A 20,848-nucleotide genomic window follows, 5' to 3' on the forward strand; every position below is an offset into this window, starting at 1 on the left:
TGCGGACGAGACTTCAACCTCACGTGGTCCGCGTAAAAAGTTTTGTGATGATCCATTTTTTGAAGAATGACGCGGTCGATTTCGAGGAGCATACACAAACTGTTTTTGGGCCACGCAGATGGGACTTCAAGTACATGTGGTACGCGTGAGTAGTTCTATAACGTTCCCTAATTGTGAAGATGACGCGAACCTCCTGGACGGGTACACACAGACCATTTTTAGCTCACGCGGACAAAACTGAGAGTACACGCGGACCATTTGTGAACTCGTGAAACATCCCAAACATTCGTGCTTGAATGAAACAAACATCGGGGCCTCAAAATTCAACACTCTTTCACTGCAAAAAGGAAGAAGAAATTTGAAATGCAAAAAGGATTTTAGCTAAAACATTTATTCGAAATTAGACAAGATGAAAACATAATGTTTTCCAAAAATGCCCTTCTTTAACGTCTTTGGCGAGACGCCCTTCTCTCTTCATTTCAGTATATCGGGGCATCCAATTGAATGACATCTAAGACATTTTGATTAAAACCTTCATATAAAGGTTTCAAACGATACCCATTGACTTTGAAGATTTGCCCTATTCATTCACTTTGGATCTCAACCGCTCCGTGCTCGAAGACTTTTACCACAACAAATAGACCTATCCATCTTTACCTCAATTTTCCGGGAAGTAACTTCAAACGGGAATGGTGAAGTAAGACTATGTGTCCCGACTTAAAATGTTTACGGGTGATGGACTTGTCATGGAACGCCTTGGTTTTCTCCTTGTATTCTTGAATTCTCATAGGAGTCATTCCTCAATTCTTCTAACTCTTGAAGTTGAAGCTTACTATGTCTTCCCGCTTCATCAATGTTGAAGTTTCATTTCTTGACTTCCCAAAATGCACGGTGCTCCAATTCTACGGGAATATGACATGGTTTTCCAAAGACTAACTTAAATGGAGACATGCCTATCGGGGTTTTGTAAGCGGTCCGGTAGGCCCACAAGGCATCATCAATTCTTAAACTCCAAGGATAGACTTCACTTCTCGATTCGAAACCTCCGCTTGACCATTCGTTTGAGGGTGGTAAGCGGTAGAGACGTGGTGGGTCACGTTATACTTCCTCAATAAAACCTCCATCATCTTGTTGCAAAAATGCATCCCTCGATCACTAATCAAAGCCCTAGGCACACCAAATCTCACAAATATATTAGACTTTAAGAAGTCGATAACCGTTTTGGCATCATCCGGTCTTGTGGACTTGGCCTCAACCCATTGTGAGGCATAGTCAATTGCAAGCAAAATGTAGACGTTACCAAATGAGACGGGAAATGGGCTCTTAAAATCAATCCCTCATACGTCAAAAACTTCACAAACAATGATTGGTTTTTGGGGCATTTGGTTCTTTTGTGAAATGTTCCCCGTCCTTTGGCACCATTCACAACTGTTACAAAACAAATAACAATCGCGTGACATGGTTGGCCAAAATAGTCCACACTCAAGAAACCTTCTCAAAGTTCGGTTAGGTACGAAGTGTCCCCCACAAGAAAATTCATGACAAAATTGCAAAATAGATTGATGTTTTTGTTGGGGTACACATCGCCTAATAATTTGATCGAGACAATGTTTCCACAAATAAGGTTCATCCTACACGTAATATTTCGCATCACTTTTCAATTTTATCGTTTTGAGCACATGTGAATGTGTCAGGATACCTTTTCGTGACCAAAAGTTAACGATATCGGCATACCAAGGATTAGATTGAGTAAGGGAAAATAGATGAACATCCGGAAACTCGTCCCACAATGGGAAAGGAGTCTCATTTGAAGTGATATGGCTTAGATGATCGACAACAAGGTTTTCGCATCCACTCTTGTCCCAAATTTCCAAATCAAATTCTTGCAATAATAGGATCCACCAGATGAGTCTTGGCTTTGCATCTTTCTTCGTCATCAAGTACTTGAGGTTTGCATGATCCAAATACACAATAACTTTTGTACCAAGTAGGTATTGCCTAAACTTCTCCAAAGCGAACACTATGGCCAATAGCTCCTTCTACGTGGTAGAGGAGTTGATTTGAGCGTTGTCTAGTGTCCTTGATGCATAGTAGATCACATGGGAGACTCTTCCATTCTTTTGATCCAAAACAGCGCCTATAGCATAGTTGCTTGCATCACACATGATCTCAAAGGGGATATCCCAATTTGGTGCTTGCATGATAGGAGCGGATGTATGCAACTCTTTGAGATTGTCGAAAGCTTCTTTTAACGCCTCATTGAGCTCAAAATCAACATCCTTTTGCACTAGTTGGCACATTGGTCTTGTTATCTTTGAAAAGTCATTGATAAACCTTTGGTAGAATCCGGTGTGACGTAAAAAAGAACGAACTTCCCGAACACAAGTCGGGTAAGGTAAGCTTTGAATCACATCAATTTTTGTCTTATCTACCTCAATTCCTTTCTTTGACACAATGTGACCCAAAATAAGACCTTGACTCACCATAAAATGACATTTTTCAAAATTTAGAACCAAATTCGTTTTTTCAAAATTTTGGTGAGATTGGTCAAACATTCTTGAAACGAGTTTCCATATACCATAAATTCATCCATAAAAACTTTAATTATGTTTTCTATATATTCCAAAAAGATACTAACCATACAACGTTGGAAAGTGGCCATGACATTACACAATCCAAATGACATTCTCCGGTATGCAAAAGTGCCAAATGGACATGTGAAGGTTGTTTTTTCTTGGTCTTCCGGTGCCACCTGGATTTGGTGAAAATCAGAATACCCGTCTACACAAAAATAATGAGATTTTCGGGCCAACCTTTCTAACATTTGGTCAATTAAAGGCAATGGAAAATGAGCTTTTCTTGTGCTTGCATTAAGTTTGTGGTAGTCAATACATACTCTCCACCCGTTTTGCACACGGGTTGTGACCATCATACCTTTGCTGTTCTCGAACACCATGATTCCCGTCTTCTTTGGCACAACTTGCACTGGGCTCACCCACTTGCTATCCGAGATTGGATATATCATTCCCGCATCAAGGAGCTTCAATATCTCTTTCTTGACAACTTCTATCATTGCAGATTCAACCTTCTTTAGGCATCCCGACTTGGCTTGCATTCATCATCCATCGAAATCTTGTGCATACAAGTGGAGGGCCAAATATCGCTCTAACGTAAATTCACTATTTACGTCGCGTTGTGTCCTGCCGGTTCTGTCGCGAAACTTCGACAGATCATAACTTATTCGTTATAACTCGGATTTCGACATTTTTTATATATTCGGAAACCTTGTCACGCCAACTACAACTTAGTTAATATTATTCATTCTAAATAATCTTCTATTAAAAAATCATTTTCGACACTTATTGTCTCTTAATTGACTAGCGCTGATTTACGGGCGTTACAAACTCATCAAACGATTGTGTTTATATATATATATATATATATATATATATATATATATATATATATATATATATATATATATTATTGGTCTTTATTTTTTATATTTATAGTCTCTAGTAAATTTAAATTTTTATATTTAATATGCTAAACAATAAAATTATATAAAACGACGATGCATTTTTTTCAATGTCAAATCTAGAGTTTTTTTTTTTATTTATTTTTTAATTTTTTAACAAAGTAGTTTATTTTAAAACGATATTTACCAAAATGTTGTGATTTTAAAAATATTTACCATTTAGGTTAACTTTTATAACAAATCAAAATTATAAGGTAAAATAAAAAAGAAAAAAAATTGATTTATAAGAGTAATTAACTTCTTGGTTTGTTTACATCTGAGTATTTTTTTTTGTACACATCTACATATCGAACTTTTTAAAAATATTGATATATGATCATTATGACAAAATATAACCTATTATGGGCGTGTTTGACAAAAGTTGCTGTTAGCTAAAAGCGGATAGTTGGTAGCAAGTAGCGGATAACTGGTAGCAGGTAGCTGGTAGCAGGAAGCTGTAACTTTTATTTGTTATATGAGTGTTTGACAAAAGTATCTGAAAGTTTTTTAAATATATAAAATTACATAAAAGGACAATTGATTAAAAATAAATAAATATATAAATATATTTTTAAGGGTAATTATGAAAGTTGATTTCAAAAGTTTAGTAGCGTTTTGTTAAACGCTACATTAAGTAGCTTTTAGATTTAAAACGTTTTGTTTAAACTAAAAACTAAACGCTAGTACTAACAAACAAATCTTTTTGTTTAAGCTAACACGTTTGTTAAAAACTAAAAGCCAGAAACTCACAAACGCTTCCAAAAGCTCCGTGCCAAACACGCCCCGGTCATAATTATCATAAACTATTCCACAAAACATTTAGGAGGTGTTTGACTTGTCTTTTTGAGAGACAAAAGTTCTTCTTAAAAAAGTTACAAAAAATCAGGTTTTCCTAACTTTTTCAAAAAGTCAGTTTTCTTTTCTATCTAAAATCTAAAATCTAAAAGTAGCTTTTAAAATTTTTTCTACCAAACATCTTTTCCCCTTTATCTTTAAGAAAAAAAAAAAAAAACTTTTTGGCTTTAAAAAGAAACAAACCAAACACCCTTGGTTAAAGGAAAAATCTCCAAAAAGGCACGAAAACGGTCTAAAACCTAAAGAAAGAACTCTAAACATCAAACATCTAAAGAAAAGCGGCCGGCGGTCTGAAACCAACCGTTTGAAGAATTTTCCAATGAAAGATCCGAAGCAGCTCAACCCCAACTGGGCGCAGCTTCGTCAAGTACTTTCCTTTCACTTTTTCCACACCCACCATGCACACACATCATTTTTTGGCTTCATCTCTTTCATGAACTTGGTCATCTGCAGAAATTAGGTTATGGCTCTGAACTATCCTCCAAGAAATCAGGAACAGAGACCAAAGAATCCATTTTAGGTTTGTGAATTTGCATAACCCTAATCGTTAATTCGTCACTTAATTGTCTATTGATTAATATTCAGCATATTTTTTTTATCCCCTTGTTTTTTTTTTCTCAAATTTTGCTTGGAAAAATTTGAATTCATATCAATGTTGAACTCAAAGTTTGAATCTTTTTAGGAAAATGGCAAGTAATTCTGATGAAATATCAGTTTACCCGTTTTCTTTTTGATTATGAGTGTAAGAATGTGCAAAATTTGTAGGAAAGCGCAAAGAGAGGTCTGATAATGATGAGGCCAGCGAACGTGAGGGGAATGTTCTTGCTCCTACTTCATCTGATTCAAGGTACACAATCTTTTTAAGCTATGTTTTTTTATTGTATATAAATGCACTAGTCTATTGCTATAAAGATTGCACTTCAACTAATTTGTAGCAATTTCACAGTATTACAGACGAAATAGCCATGGATTGTGAAATGGTTGGAGTAAGCCCTCTTGGAAACAAAAGCGCTCTTGGAAGAGTCACATTGGTAAATTCACAATTTCACATTCATATCAGTCTTAAATGTAATTATCATCGCTTATAGTCTTGACTTTTGACATTAATCCATGGTTAACTTAACCCTACAAAAGACTCCAGTCATCTTAGATGTTCCCTATACTCAATTTGAAAAGCTATATAGAAAGTTTCCTATCTACCCAATACATAAAGATAATTATTTACAAATTTGCCCTCATAAAGTCCTAATTTTTTACTAAACACAGGTAAATAAGTGGGGAAATGTTATATATGATGAGCATGTTCGTCCAGTTGAACGTGTGGTTGACTTTCGTACACAAGTCAGTGGCATTCGACCCCGTGACTTAAAAAAAGGTTCTATTTTTTTTCTCTTTCTATTCAACTCAAATTTTCAGGATTTTCATTATATTTACTTTAATTTACACAAGTTTATAATGCTATTTTCAGCAAAAGATTTTCGTGTTGTTCAGAAAGAAGTGGCAGAATTGCTCAAAGGGCGGATTCTTGTTGGCCATGCATTGCGTAATGACCTCAAGGTTATATGCAAATTCATATCTTAAAAACACACAAAAAAAAAAAACCAACTAAACAAAGTTTCTTTCTTTCTTTTCTTCAATTTCACGGCTTTTTTCTAAGTTTTCTTATTATTACAGGCCTTGTTATTAAGTCACCCGAAAAAGGATATACGAGATACTGCAGAGTATCAACCGTATTTAAAGTATTTCTCTTAAACCTTCTTTTAATTTGTTATATATATATATATATATATATATATATATATATATATATATATATATTTTATGAAATCTTTAGTCAATTGTTGACACATTAAACCCTCATACATGATGCAGAGAAGGGCGTAAAAAAGCACTTAGACATCTTGCAGATGAAGTCCTTGGTGTCAAGATCCAAAATGGCGAGCATTGTCCTGTGAGTTCTTTTTGAAAGTCATTTTTTCCCATTTGGGTAACCAACTATTTTCTTATTTTCTTTATTAATTAAGTCATTAAACTAACATTTTCATGTTAAATATGTCACTATATTCACAATTACTAACAAGTAATGACTTGGCACTGGTTTTATGTGATGTGTATGTCTTGTTGGTATACACATGTACAATCTTTATGTTAAAAACTGAAAATATGTCGTGTAACTTAATATTTTTATGCCAATTAGGTCACTATATGTGTAAATTTTTATATTTATCAACACCTAATGACTTAATTGACAAAGAAAATAGTTTGTTTCCTAATATAGTAGAAGTGAGATAGTTGGTTGCTATATCTGTCAATTGGTGTGGAGTATATGCTGACGTGGACGTTTTGGTACAGATAGAAGATGCTCGTGCTGCTATGATGCTTTACATGAAGAAAAGGCGGGAATGGGAAAGGAGTGTCAAAGATTTTGTGAAGATGAGATTAAAGCAGAAGAAACGTAAGCCCAAGAAACATAAAAAAGAAGCTTCACCTGTTGCATCTTAGAACATCACTTTTCACAGGAAGAAATCTTGAAGCTTGCAAGTTATAGAGCTGGTGGCATTATGGAACAATATGTTTGATTTTTAGCAAGTCGCCAAGCGTTTAATTTAATAGGGGTTGTTTCATGTTGTAAAAGGCCAATTTTGAGCCAAAATTTTGTTTGAAAAGAATGCCAAAAAAAGGAACATTCAACTTTAGAAAAATGAGCAAATTTGGAGAAAGAAAGTGAAGCTTTTTAAGTAGATGTTGCTTTTTTACTTAAGCCAAACGACATGACTTAAAGTATTAAGACACCGACCATTCATCTATTTACCGATATTCTTTTTTTTTTTTTTTTTTTTTTTTTATTCTACTTGCTCTGAGGAATATTGTGAAAATTGTTTGTCGTGATGTAAGGTTAAAAATGTCATTTATAGTCTGTTTGATATGTTTCTTTCTTGGTCGGGTAATTTGTTGATTTTGACTTTTTGATACCACGATTAGAATTCTTCGATTTGGTCCTATAGCCTTTGTTTCATTCCTAGACATAACCTATGTTAACTCAATCATATCTGATTCGGTCCTAAACTATCAAACAACCATTTAGTCTTGTTCATACGTTTTATTCGCTATAAACATACATATATCATCATTTGTTCAATCATTTTAACTTGATGAGAAAAAACTAAACAACTGGTAAACTTGTTACATGCCATGGTCTTTGTTGGTGATCAATGTCTTTCAAATTTTAATGCAGTCAGGATTATCTAACTGAGTCAAGTCGAATACCTTTTGGTTATATTATGAAACATGAGGTGTGTAGTGCACACTCATATAACTCGAGAGGACTCGGTGGGGTTCGAAGGGGCATCACCCATGGTTGAGTCTAAGGGTAGGTCCCTTAGTGGGGTCAAGTGACAAAACCCCTATAATCCATATAGGAAAAATGAGTCTAGCTGAATTTTCTAGCCCAAAACCTAATGTTTGCGTCCACTACAGAAAGGGTGTCGTTTTCTTTTATAACTTTCGTCGTCCTCGTATATAAGGGGAATATTATTGTTGCAGAAGAAAGAACATCTGAAAAACTGTTTTCTTCTTTTCTTGCATATTGTCTCATGACTAACACAACCAACGCAAGGTAATTCTATGTTTTAGGATTTGGGATATACATGTAATTCCAAATCGATTTTATTGGATTATCCAAAATCATATTTCGTAATATATCAGGGTATAGGGTTGAAATAAAAAATTTTGGAAAATATTTCTCATAAAATTATTTAAGTTATTATATTTGATATTAGAAACCCAAAATCAATTTTTGGTGAAGGGATGTAACCATAACCTATAACCTCGCCAATTGTTGCTGTATACAATTTTAACAACCTGCAAAAATAATCTTTTATTGATTGAAAAACGAAAAAGGTGAATTGATTATCAAACAAAAGTCTAGGGACTGTTTTTGGAATACACTAAAAGAAGAAGGGCGAAAGCTACAAAATCATTCGGAACGACAAGTATAACCCGAACCGAGAAAATGGCTCCAGTCATAATTCATAACCCCCCCTACTTTCTTGATCGATAAAAAAATCCCAAATCTCCTCTGTTGCAAATTCCGCTCGTTTCCCTTCATGCATTACACACTAGACTCGAGGCTCGAGCTTTTTGTTATAACTTAAAAACAAATTTTTGCAGGCTTGTGTAGAATCCAGCGATTGTTCTTGACGGGTTTTTGCGCAAGGGAAAGGAAATCGACGAGCGTAATCGAAGCAAATGGGTAGACCACCCAGTAATGGAGGCCCTTCCTTCCGCTTTAACCAGGCCGAGGTCACTATTATTTTTTCTCGTTAATACCCACTTATTATGTTTTCCCAATTGACTTTCTTGGTCTTTTATTTATTATTTTGAAATCCCTAAACGTGAGTGTTTCGAATTGGCGAATATCGTCGGTTTTGAACCACTTATAATCATTCTTGAGCTTGCGTCTAATGCCTGATTATTTGATTAGGTAATTGTAGTGGTTGGGTATCTGATATTTGAATCTTTATTGGTACTATTTATTCGTCCTAAAGACGGAAAATATAACGTTTGTTTGATGGGTACAGTTTCGATATGATAATTAATTCATCTGAAAAGATTATGTGTTTGACCACCCTCAGGTCCAAGATTTGCAGTGTATTTTTGTTAGTGGACTTGATCAAAACTTACATTTTTAAGGATAGTAATGGATAATAGCTTATCACTCGCATATACAAACATGCTCATGAAAATTTGGAACCTTTGCGTAACAAAGGGTTACATTCTTGATATGTTCTTGAAATATGAATACTCACAAAAAGAATCACAGCTCACAAAATGAGTAAAACTCAAAGCAAATCTATATGCTTCACTTGGATCCTCCCAAATAAATATAATACAACCTATTTATGGGGCTCAGAAGACACCAAAAAGGACTAATGAATTAAAGATACAATGTTAGACTAATCAAATTATTAATGTATGAAAGACTAATCTTTAATCTAAATCCCTCCCATGATTAATGTAACTTGTAGACATTGAATATCCTAATCATTTATTTAGGCGGATTAAAGAAACCTCATAAACATAAAGTTGCTTATAACGATAAAATTGCCATGCAAGATTGTTATTGGACTTAATGATGCTCCCATCTCTTACAAGTTTGCTTTCCTATGACCCAGTAGGGTCAATTAGAGTAATTTGGTGAAATTCGATCATATAATTCAATTGGCTTGTTTGCCTTGAATTTCAGCAACTAAGATAAATAATGATTCTTTTATTTGATTCTTACTATTGTAATTGGGCCATGTTGAAATTCCAATGGGTTTGATATAAGAAATAGCAATGTACTTTCAGATATTTGTGTATTTTAGCATCCTACTTTCATTTTTTTTTCTACTACAACACTGTATTCTAATTCTTATTAAGGCATGCACTTTGGAAAATCTACCCAACATTGCTACAGTTGGGTATATATTTCAAAGTACAATGATATAATAAGATGAAATGAAATGTAAGATGCTGTAATAAACAAATCAATGAAAGTACATTGCTATTTCTTGCTTTTACCTTTTTGAACGGTTGGGGAGTATGACTTGATGCTCCTCCATCAGAAGGGGTCATTGCTTTTCTTATAAATAATTCAGAAAAAATGTAAAAGAAATATTGATATATGCTTTAGAAGTGATAAAGAAGAAACAATTTGTTGCTCATCTAAAGATATTGGTGCCCAAATTGGGCACTTGAGGCTGCTTTAGGGGCTCTCAGTGTCATTATGTAAACAGCATGGACCATTTTAGTTTGTAACATAAACTGTAGGGGGTGTTAGAGTAACCTTTTAGATAACTTGAACATTTTTCTTTTTCAAAGATCGCGGAGATGGAAGCCATCTTGCAAGCACACAAAACTGCAATGCCTGCACGTGAAGTTCTTGTTGCCTTAGCTGAAAAGTTCAGGTAAATTACAACCTACTTTTAAAATTTTAAAAATCCTTAAATTATTCAGCAATCTTTCACTCTATCATTATCAGATGTCAGATTCTGACATGAAATCTCTATGTATAGCAATTCTGAAGAACGCAAGGGAAAGATTGAAGTTCAAATGAAACAAGTGAGTTAATTACTATTTACTACTGCATACTTGCTTGATAGTTGAACCATGAATTATATAACATCTTGATGCATATATTCTACATTATTAGGTATGGAATTGGTTCCAAAATAGGCGATATGCTATCAGGGCTAAAGCGGGAAAATCACCAGGGAAGCTAAATATAACACAAATGACCCGAGATGATTCAACCATGGTTAAAGGTGTACCTCAAGCTACTCAACCACATGCTGCTTCTTCTGGTGAGCTAACTTTTTACCTGTTTATGCTATCAATTTGGTTAAATAATGCATGCATTGTTAAAAATTGTGAATTTGTTGCATAAATAAGTGTTTTACTTTTACCCTTTTATGCAGTATCTGTAAGAACTTTGCCTCAAGTACAACAACATCCAACTGTTCCTTCAGGTATAACCGATCTTGGTTCAATTTAAAACTTTAATGTCATTTGTTGCGTAAGTAATTTTGTGTTTTGATTAATTTCAGCTGCTGTTAGAACTTTTCCACAAGCACCTCAGAGTCAAATTGCGTTTTCAGGTAGAACTTATGTTGTAACTTGCAATGCATAGGAAAGTCCATCAAATATGCATTATTTGACTTGTTTTTATGAGCAGTTCAAAATGCAGGAAGGATAGCAGATAATTCCCAAATGGAATATGAAGCTAAATCTGCTAGAGATGGTGCATGGTTAGTATGTAGCAGCATTAATATAAGTAACATTGAATGGATTGACACTTAAAAATGACATTAATTCTTTGTAATTTTGTTCATAGGTATGACGTGTCAACTTTTTTATCACATAGGTCTCTTGAAACGGGCGATCCGGTAATTTTACAACTCAATCAATGCTTGATCCGTTTCTTTTCCATAGTGGATAACATGATTTTATAATTTGATTTCAGGAAGTTTTGGTGAGATTTGCTGGTTTTGGAGCTGAAGAAGATGAATGGGTGCATGTGCGCAAGAATGTGAGACAAAGATCTCTTCCATGTGAAGCATCTGAATGTGTAGCAGTTCTCCCTGCTGATCTCATACTTTGTTTCCAGGTTCGAGTCTTTCTATATATAAATGGCTAAATGCAAGAAATAGCACATTTTTTATTATCATTATTTATAGCGTTAAGTAGCACTTTCATTTTTTATTTATTTATTACTTATGAAGACATTGTTTTCATTGTACTTTAAAATTTTTACAGGAAGGAAAGGAACAGGCTCTTTACTTTGATGCCCATGTCCTAGACGCACAAAGAAGGCGACACGATGTACGAGGTTGTCGGTGTCGGTTTCTAGTACGATATGATCATGATCAGTCTGAGGTATGTCGTGATATATATATAATTAAATATTTTTTTGTATGATATGCTGCTAATGTTAATGATATCTTTTATTTTAATATATCAGGAAATTGTGGCTCTTAGGAAGATTTGCAGAAGGCCAGAAACCGATTACAGGCTGCAGCAACTTCATGCTGTAAACGAGTCCCTTTCTGTTAAAAATGGCACCAATAATATTCATTCAGTCAGCACATTGAGAGTCTATCCTCCAGCTGAAGTACAACCAAAGCAGCTTAAAGTTGAACCACCAGTGGTGGTGGTGCCGGCGGAAGCACCACCAAAGCGCCAAAAAGTAGAGCCAACGCCGGAAACGCCCACTGCTCTGGCGGATCCACTAGGTGATGTACCACAAGATCAGCAAAAAGTACAACCTGAAGTCACACAAGATCAGCATAAAGAAGAACCCGTGTTACCCACCCCTGCTCCTGCTCCTGCTCCTGCTCCATCAGAGCAACCATCACTAGAGCCACAAAAACTGGAAACAGTGGATGAAGTACAACTTGAGTTGCCCAAAGTACAACCTGTCATACCTGATGATCCTTCTGGTGAAGAAACTCAAGTTGCAGGACCTCTCGTGCCACCGTCTGCTGAAACATCACCACCGTTGGCCGCTAGTGAACCACCACATGGAGGGGGATCAGAGGTAGCCCAGCCACAGGAAGAACCAATGGTTTGTAGCTCTTCAGTTGAAGTACAAGCAGAATTGCCTCCAGTACACCCTGCAAGTGCGATTGAGGTACAAGCAGAGTTGCCTCAAGTACAACCTGCAAGTGCACTTGAGGCAGTAGAGACTAAAGTTGCTGAGGTACCACAAGAATTGCCTCAAGTACAACCTTCAAGTGCAATCGAGGAGGCATCACAGACCAAAGATGAGGTACCACCAGACGTGCCTCAAGTACAACCTTCAAGTGCAGTCGAGGCAGTAGATATGAAAGCTGAGGTACCAGAAGAACTGCCTCAAGTACAACCCGAGGCTGTAGAGATGAAAGCTGAGGTACAAGTGGAGTTGCCTCAAGTACAAATTGCAAGTGCAAGCGAGACTAAACCTGAGGAGGTGCAAGTAGAGTTGCCTCAAGTACAACCTGCAAGTGCAATCGAGGCTAAAGCTGAGGAGGTACAAGCAGAGTTGCCTCAATTACTACCTGCAAGTAAACTCGAGGCAGTAGAGATTAAAGCTGAGGTACCAGCAGAATTGCATGAAGTACAATCCACAACTGCAAGTGCACTTGAGGGAATAGAGACTAAAGCTGAGGAAGCACCAGCATTGCCTCAAGTACAACCTTCAAGTACAGTTGAGGCATTAGAGACCAAAGCTGAAGTACCATCAGAATTGCCTCAAGTACAACCCACAACTGCAAGTGCACTTGAGGCAATGGAGACTAAAGCTGAGGAAGCATCAGAATTGCCTCAAGTACAACCTGCAATGGAGACTAAAGATGAGGTACCAGCCGAATCGCATGAAGTACAACCTGCTACTGCAGTCAAGGCAATGGAGACTGAAGCTGAGGTACAAGCAGGATTGCCTCAAGTACAACCTGAAACTGTAGTTGAGGCAATGGAGACTGAAGATGAGGTACCAACAGAATTGCCTCAAGTACAACCCACAAGTGTACCCATGGAGACTGAACCTGTGGTGCCTGTTTGTATTAATGATTCAAACGTGGTTGAGGAGGCAGTGGAGATGGAAGATGAAATTGAGCAGACAAAGCCAAAAGACACTAATGATGGAAATGATAATAAGGTGACAGGTGATATGGAAGAAGTATAATTTAGATGTTAGATGGATAGACTTATATTCTGTAGATGTCATAAGTCAGGCTCAAGGACTTTATGTTTTTCTTTTGCTGGCTTGTTCCATAATCCATTTATGGGTGATTTCTTTTTGTTTACTTTCCTTCTTAAGTAGAGAATTTGGCTCTCAGCAATTATAGTCATAGTGTGTGAATTTTAAGTTTACTGTAGATTGACACTGGGTTTTATGACCATGTTTGTTGTGTATCTGATTTATCTTTCACATGATGTTTCAGGAGAGTGGAAACTAGAGAGGGGGTTGTTCAAAGAATAACATATTTATATGACTAGAAAGTCTAGGCGATATTATCATTCATATATAGTGTTTTTTTTTCAAGAAAAATGATGTTGGCTTATAATAGAAAGTCAAGCATAAAGCATAAAAGCTTGACAACTCGATTCAGTTGTTAAAAGATATTATGTTTGTATTTTTGGTGTTAGATACATGACGTCAAGACGTTAGTGTTAATCAAATAGTCAAAGAAGAATCAAATTGTAAAGGAGAGATTAAAAGTCTCAAAATAATGTAAGCAAATGAACAAGTACCGAAGCAATTATGGTTTAAAACTTGTTCAGCTCTCGATCAACTTAACTTTCTTTTATTCAACTGGTTTCGGTTGGAAAAAAACTAGTCGTTTCAAACTTGGTTGGGATTCGAAACTAAAGCAAACCAGAAGCTAGTTCTGAAATAATAGTGCATCATAATCAACCCAAATGTTATGTGTTCATTTGGTTTAGCTACAATTTCATTATGCAATTCTGTTAATCAAATTCGGATTCTATCAAACCTTATTTCACTAAAAAATAATATGGAGATCCCAAAAGGAAAGAAAAAAAAGGATAAACATATATAAGGGGATGTATGATATGTTTTTTTTACTATGTTAGGTAAAAGGTTGATTCGGTCAAATTTATATTGTTTGATATCATAATTAGAAGTCTCTTATTTGGTTCTATAGTCTTTGGTATGCCTTTTATTACTGGGTTAGATAAAAGGTTAGAATATGACTCAGTTAGGTTTTGATTTAATTCTACTTGACTCAATAAACAACTATTAAATATTTTCTAATTTTTTAAAACAATCATTCCCTAACTATTTAAAGTAAATTGTCACTTTGCTTGGTGTCTAAACTCTAAACATGTATAGAGCTTATAATAACTAAAACAAATGTTTTGTTATGATTTGTTTTAATCACAATTTTGATTATTCGGTTTCGTTGATAAAAATCGAATTCGATCAAATATTATTTCATTAGAAAATAATATGGAAATCCAAAAAAGAATAGAAATAACATAAACATATCTCTTTAAAATAAATTGTAACTTGTATGTATCTAAACTCTACAAACACCCACATCAGTGCTTTCAATTTTCTTTCAAATGCCACATAGACTTAATTTGCAATCAACGTCATTGATTTCTTGCATCAGTTACATTAAAGGGAAATATATATCATTTAATGTACATTAACAATTTACATATTTCATTTATGTAATGGAATGTGTATATATAATATATATTTTAGTAATTATAAATTAATTATTAATGTGGCAATGAGTCCACTTTGAAAGAGTGTTGTTATTACACTTCTATGAGTACTAATAGCATAAACATATCTCTTTGTTACCTCTATACCTATACGAGCATCCACATCAATCCTTTCAATTATCTTTCAAATGCAACATAGACTCAATTTGCAATAACGTCATTGATTTTTTGCTATCATTTGAAAGACTTTTAAAGCTTTAATATATATATATATATATATATATATATATATATATATATATATATATATATATATATATATATATATATATATTATAGTAATTATATAATGTGGCAATGAATCCACTTTGAAATGTTGTTATTGCATTGATGTGGATAATTACAAAAACTAATATGGCTCACTTGAAAAAGATTAGCGTTCACATGTAGATGATCTAAGCATTTATGGAACACAACTTTAGTACTTAATTTAGACTACAAATATATCAAATTTATATCGAATCCAAGTATAAAACACAAGCTCAAAATATATATTAAATCAAGTTCAATCTTATACGAGTTCAACTTATATTTGCTATCTCAATTAGGTTTTCAAATGAGTCGAATTTTTACTATATATTAAATCAATTTTGCTAAAATTGATAAATTCATAATGAACATTTTGGAACTTTTGGGATTCTTGGATCAAACTCCGTTTTTGTTTGAGTTGAGCTTCAGTTTATATTACGAAGGCTCGTTAATTTTTCGAGTCGAGTTCAAGTGTAGCTCGGAACCGTTGGATTGAACTCGTGAATTGTAAAAGTTTGTTTTTGAAAGAATTATATAAATTTGAAATATAAAAAATAGAAATGAAGTGATTTTGATGCAGTTGCAAACTTGCAATGGACATTGACATTCTCTGCGGATACAAACGGAGACACGTCCACCGTCAGCCACCACCTCGCTCCTCCACTCTCACATACTAAAATTTCATCTTCTTCGTTGATTTCTTCTGTAAACTTCCAAATTCCCGATCATTCACTGGAAAAATTACACGATGCGGTCGCTATTGCGATTTAATCAACACAAAATTTCAACGACGTCTGGTTCTATTGAAGGATTGCGTTATTCTTCAAAAAGGTTAGGTTTTGGTATTAGGAGTATTGTCACGACCTGTAGAGCGGTGCTTTTGCCGCGGTTCGGTGGTCCTGATGTTCTTGAAGTACGAGATGATGTCCGTGTTCCTGATCTCAAACCGAATGAGGTACTCGTTCGAGTTCGCGCCGTTTCGGTTAATCCTCTCGACACTAGGGTGAGTTCTGATGCATTCTCTTAATTTCAGTTCTGTTTCATTGTTTGTTTATCGGAAATAGAATTCAGTGGCTCTAGATTGTGTTTAAGTTCAACACTGTTTGTGTCATCGAAATTCGTTGAAGGTTAGACGCATATGTATGGATTGTTATCACTTTCGATTGGTTTCTTAATGTGGAAGTTTAGAACAAGCTAACAGAAAACTGTTCATCATGTGAACTTTAGGTATATTGCTCTTGATTTTGGATAAATCAGAGGCTAACTAATTTAGTAAGTGCATGCAACTTAGAAGTGCTTAAAACACTATGTGTTACATGCTTAAATTGATCCTTTCATCCATGGATTTGACTCACTTCACAGAATCTGCGTAAACAAACATTTCTGGAAGGCTTAGATGACTTTGTGGATGCAATTTTAGTTTCATTTTCCCCTTCTGTCTAAATTAATCCTGCAATATAGTTGAATTCAGGTTCTATGGAGTGAATGCATTTGTATATTGCTGCATCTGTTTGAACTTATTTGTATCTTTCTGGTTTGATTTGGAATTTTCTCATTGACATCTGTTCCATTATATGTGTTCCGTTTCCTCTTTCAGATGCGAGCAGGCTATGGTCGTTCTCTATTTGAGTCCCTCCTTCCCCTGATTTTGGGTCGTGATGTTAGTGGTGAAATTGCAGCAATCGGACAATCTGTTCAGACTCTTAATGTTGGGCAAGAAGTTTTTGGGGCACTTCATCCAACAGCTATGAGAGGTACTTACACCGATTATGCCATTCTTGCAGAAGATCAACTTACCCCAAAACCATCAACAATCTCACATGTGGTATGTATTATGGTTTTTTAACATCATTAACCTCTCTTTTCTTGTTCATTTTCTTCATATCTAATCATTTCTACCAACTACATCAAATCTATGTGATCCTCCAGGATGCAAGTGCAATTCCTTTCGCTGCCCTAACAGCATGGCGTGCTCTTAAATCTACTGCCAGGATAAGTAAAGGGTATGTTTGTAATTTGTTGCACTTTGGCTATAAAAATTTTATATAAAAACAAAAACTCATATTTTTTTTTTTCAATTAATGCCTACAGACAGAGGGTATTAGTGGTGGGTGGAGGAGGAGCTGTAGGTTACTCTGCAGTTCAGCTAGCTGTTGCAGCAGGCTGTGTGGTTTCAGCTACATGTGAAAGTGAAAGCATAGATCGCCTCTTGGCAGCTGGTGCTGAACAGGCACTCGACTATACATCTGAGGTGATGTCATTTTGAATGTTTTTCAGGGGCAAAGGCGTCTTTTACCTTTAGGCTGTGTTCTCAATGCTTACTTGTTTATGATGCACAGGATCTGGAAGTAAGACTGAAAGGAAAGTACAATGCTGTTTTAGACACGATTGGTATACAACAAACGGAACAGTTAGGGATCAATCTGTTAAAAAGAGGCGGACATTATATGACACTTCAGGTGATAAAAGCAAAACCATGTTGTGATTAATGGATTTTTAAAGTTAATTTTTATGTTGATATGTGTTGATTTTTGGTTTAGGGGGAGTCTGCATCATTGAGTGATAGATATGGTCTGGTTATTGGCCTTCCTACTGCTACTTCCATTTTGATGAAGAAACAGATTCAATATCGATTATCTCATGGAATAGGTAAAACTCATTCAAACAAGTATATGACTGAGATTACTTTTCTAAAATCAATCAGATAAACTACAAGCATAGAACTGCTGCTGTGAATGATTGTACTTTGCTATTAAATGGTTGTACATATATGAAGAACTTGGAATGGAACTGAAAGATTAAAAAATAAACCCTAGCTTTCGAGCAGCTAGAACACTCCAGAGATCATCTCTCACTGAATACGCTCCAAGATACCCACTCTCTAACCTCAATACACAATTAGACTGACCTAACTAAGAGAATGACCAAAATATCCCTCAATCTCTCCTTTATTACAGCTACTGTACTTATACTTATTTCCTACCTTTAAAAATACTATGAAGTTTAACATGTTTCTTTTTGACTTGATGCAAAAAGTATGATTTAAGATAGACAGACATGGAAATGTGGGCCTCCCTATCAAGTGTGTGTGTGTGTGTGTGTGTGTGTGTATATATATATATATATATATATATATATATATATATATATATATAACTTTTCATAACTTTATATCAGTATTTTGTAGATTTATAATTTCATTAAAATTACTACTAAATTGTCATAATTGTCTTTGCATGGTCAGTAGTATGTACAGTATCACAGTGATTTCCGAAACTTGAAGTAAGTTTTTAATTTTTACATATAAAATATTTAAGAATGTATATCTTTATTTCTTATTTAAGTATTTTGTAAATTTATAAAATATTTGAGAATGTATATCTTTATTTCTTATTTAAGTATTTCGTAAATTTATAAAATATCTTAGAATCTATATCATTATTATATTTGAAATTTATAATTTTTAATACTGTAAAACTAAAACAAACAACTGTTCATTCAGCCCCAAAAGAAAGTACATTTCATTTGTTTTAGAGTCAGTGAGGGTTTAGGGTTTAGGGCATTATTTATCCATTTGTCCAGGCAACAACATAACGAAGAAAAGAAAAGAAAATGTTTTCATTTTGGCAATACAAGGGCAGTTAAGGCGTGACTGTTTGAGTTAAGACCTTGTAATCAAATATGAGTTATGGAGCGAGTGTTTTTGCAGAATATTGGTGGACTTACATGAGGACAGATGCAGAAGGTCTGGATGAGATTCGGAGGCTGACTGAGGCTGGGAGACTGAAAGTTCCTGTTCAGAAGACATTCCCAATTACACAGGTGCAAGAGGCACATCAAGCTAAAGATACAAGGATAATTCCTGGTAAAGTAGTTCTTCAAGTTGACTAGTATACTTGCATTTCTATGGATTTCTTCTTTCAGTAATCTCATGCAAAATATCACACCCAATTTCTATGAATTGGTGTTTAGTTTTTTTTTTTTTACTAATTACATTGTTCTCTTCATAATAAAGCTCCAAGGAATTTTTTCAACTTTTGTTTTACATATAAAGTGATATGTGACTTTATTTGTTTTTGCTACATTCATTTTAATGTCATAGAGTCATAACATAATCTTTAGATTTATGTAACATAATGTTACATCTTATTTGGCTAAACCACAGACAAGGTAATCACATCGAATATAGCTTTTTTTTTTTTAATAAATTTAATTGTTTTTATAGTTGGTTCTGGTCTAAAATATTTTTCTACATTTGTATCTGTTAAGCAATATTTAAATCTCTCATTCGTATACAACAGAGGTCAGTTTCTTTGTCCAAGAAAAATATTACTTATTTTCTACTATTTGTCTTTGTTTTACAAAACACTATTGTCTTTAAAAAAATATCATACTGGGAAACGAACTATTTGTTTTGTTAATCAAATGCCATCAAAACCTATTATATAATATGGTATTTTATGAACACAAAATTTCAGTTTCATACCTTCTAAAAGTATTTATTTTAAAAACTTTGTGAAAAAACAAATAGTTCGTTACTTATTTAAGTAACGACATTAACCATTTTTTTTAAAATGTAACATTTGTACAATACATGTTTCATCAAAATATTTGCATATCGATCAAAATCCAAAGTTCTATTCACGAAAGAGAAATAATAAAAATACAGAGTCATAATTAAAATTATAGTCATTGATTTTAAGGAACAACTTTCAATTTAAAAATCTTCATATTGGAAAATGTTGTAAGACGCAGAAAAGGGGTTTATGTTGAAATTCGGCCATAAAACTAATTTAATGTACTCATGTACTTATTAAAGTTTTTTTTTACTCATAGAATCATTTAACATTCTTGTAAGCAACAGGTATAGGTATCCGTTGACATTTATTAACTATTTTGCATGTAATTTAGGCGTTATTATTATTATTTTTTGAAGAGTTCATCTATATCAACCTTTGTCTTTGTAAAATTTTAAATTATATATATATATATATATATATATATATATATATATATATATATATATATATACTTAATTTAATCATATCTAATATATTAAAAAAATATGGTTTTTATATTGATTTTTTTATTAAGAAAATAATTAACTTGAAACATTACAATATTATCCTTCTCACATTGTTATTCTTGACATATTTACTTCATACATCCTTATAAAATATTAACTCCTACGTTGATATTAGTTTTTCCAGGATTTTACTTGTAGTTGAAGAACAAACAAAATTGTGTAGAGTAGAATAATCGCAAGTCTCTTAAAACGATTATAAGAGATGGAGTATATTGTTTACCAAGCGATTAGTAAATATGCAATCAGGTTTTGTTAATCGATTAGTAATATGCAATCATCGGGTTTTGTTAATCGATTATGTAGAATGTGAAGTGACAAATAATCATGTCATGAATAAAAAGATCGATGAGAGGGATTCAAAATAGGTA

The 20,848-nt window shown here is 34.1% G+C and overlaps 3 protein-coding genes across 4 annotated transcripts; all 3 read left to right on the forward strand.

The window, feature by feature from the left end:
• Window positions 1-4,582: 4,582 nt before the first annotated feature.
• On the forward strand, window positions 4,583-7,179 carry LOC145054343 (Polynucleotidyl transferase, ribonuclease H-like superfamily protein). The gene is made up of 9 exons (XM_079002503.1): window positions 4,583-4,739; window positions 4,826-4,892; window positions 5,138-5,219; window positions 5,319-5,403; window positions 5,639-5,747; window positions 5,841-5,929; window positions 6,047-6,111; window positions 6,245-6,323; window positions 6,725-7,179. The coding sequence occupies exons 1-9, from the start codon at window positions 4,692-4,694 to the stop codon at window positions 6,872-6,874; spliced, it is 774 nt and encodes a 257-aa protein (XP_078858629.1). The 5' UTR covers window positions 4,583-4,691; the 3' UTR covers window positions 6,875-7,179.
• A 1,221-nt stretch (window positions 7,180-8,400) lies between these two features.
• Window positions 8,401-13,820, forward strand: LOC145054345 (uncharacterized). 2 transcript variants are annotated; one of them, XM_079002504.1, is made up of 11 exons: window positions 8,401-8,674; window positions 10,235-10,320; window positions 10,429-10,474; window positions 10,566-10,716; window positions 10,831-10,881; window positions 10,960-11,010; window positions 11,088-11,160; window positions 11,247-11,298; window positions 11,376-11,519; window positions 11,669-11,788; window positions 11,874-13,820. In XM_079002504.1, exons 1-11 carry the CDS (start codon window positions 8,621-8,623, stop codon window positions 13,572-13,574), a joined length of 2,529 nt encoding a protein of 842 aa, XP_078858630.1. In that variant the 5' UTR covers window positions 8,401-8,620; the 3' UTR covers window positions 13,575-13,820. The 2 variants fall into 2 exon arrangements, with proteins under 2 accessions (XP_078858630.1, XP_078858631.1); XM_079002505.1 differs by having other exon boundaries at window positions 11,100-11,160.
• Window positions 13,821-15,876: 2,056 nt separating this feature from the next.
• LOC145054346 (GroES-like zinc-binding alcohol dehydrogenase family protein) lies at window positions 15,877-19,428 on the forward strand. Its single transcript, XM_079002506.1, has 7 exons — window positions 15,877-16,397; window positions 16,992-17,219; window positions 17,324-17,397; window positions 17,486-17,645; window positions 17,734-17,853; window positions 17,935-18,043; window positions 19,104-19,428. Exons 1-7 carry the CDS (start codon window positions 16,143-16,145, stop codon window positions 19,283-19,285), a joined length of 1,128 nt encoding a protein of 375 aa, XP_078858632.1. The 5' UTR covers window positions 15,877-16,142; the 3' UTR covers window positions 19,286-19,428.
• The last annotated feature ends 1,420 nt before the right edge of the window (window positions 19,429-20,848 follow it).

The sequence above is a fragment of the Lactuca serriola genome, chromosome 5 (assembly GCF_051521515.1).
Source record: "Lactuca serriola cultivar US96UC23 chromosome 5, Lser_US96UC23_V15, whole genome shotgun sequence".
In the NCBI taxonomy this organism is placed as follows: domain Eukaryota; kingdom Viridiplantae; phylum Streptophyta; class Magnoliopsida; order Asterales; family Asteraceae; genus Lactuca; species Lactuca serriola.

What these genes read in the sequence shown, in the direction of transcription:
- LOC145054343 (XM_079002503.1), top strand. Translation starts at nt 4,692, where the DNA reads ATGAAAGATCCGAAGCAGCTCAACCCCAACTGGGCGCAGCTTCGTCAA. An exon ending in GACCAAAGAATCCATTTTAG is followed by an intron (nt 4,893 to 5,137) that starts GTTTGTGAATTT and finishes CAAAATTTGTAG; the next exon opens with GAAAGCGCAAAGAGAGGTCT. An exon ending in ACCCCGTGACTTAAAAAAAG is followed by an intron (nt 5,748 to 5,840) that starts GTTCTATTTTTT and finishes TGCTATTTTCAG; the next exon opens with CAAAAGATTTTCGTGTTGTT.
- LOC145054345 (XM_079002504.1), top strand. Translation starts at nt 8,621, where the DNA reads ATGGGTAGACCACCCAGTAATGGAGGCCCTTCCTTCCGCTTTAACCAG. An exon ending in GCCTTAGCTGAAAAGTTCAG is followed by an intron (nt 10,321 to 10,428) that starts GTAAATTACAAC and finishes CTCTATGTATAG; the next exon opens with CAATTCTGAAGAACGCAAGG. An exon ending in ACCACATGCTGCTTCTTCTG is followed by an intron (nt 10,717 to 10,830) that starts GTGAGCTAACTT and finishes CCTTTTATGCAG; the next exon opens with TATCTGTAAGAACTTTGCCT.
- LOC145054346 (XM_079002506.1), top strand. Translation starts at nt 16,143, where the DNA reads ATGCGGTCGCTATTGCGATTTAATCAACACAAAATTTCAACGACGTCT. An exon ending in CATCAACAATCTCACATGTG is followed by an intron (nt 17,220 to 17,323) that starts GTATGTATTATG and finishes GTGATCCTCCAG; the next exon opens with GATGCAAGTGCAATTCCTTT. An exon ending in TCGATTATCTCATGGAATAG is followed by an intron (nt 18,044 to 19,103) that starts GTAAAACTCATT and finishes GTGTTTTTGCAG; the next exon opens with AATATTGGTGGACTTACATG.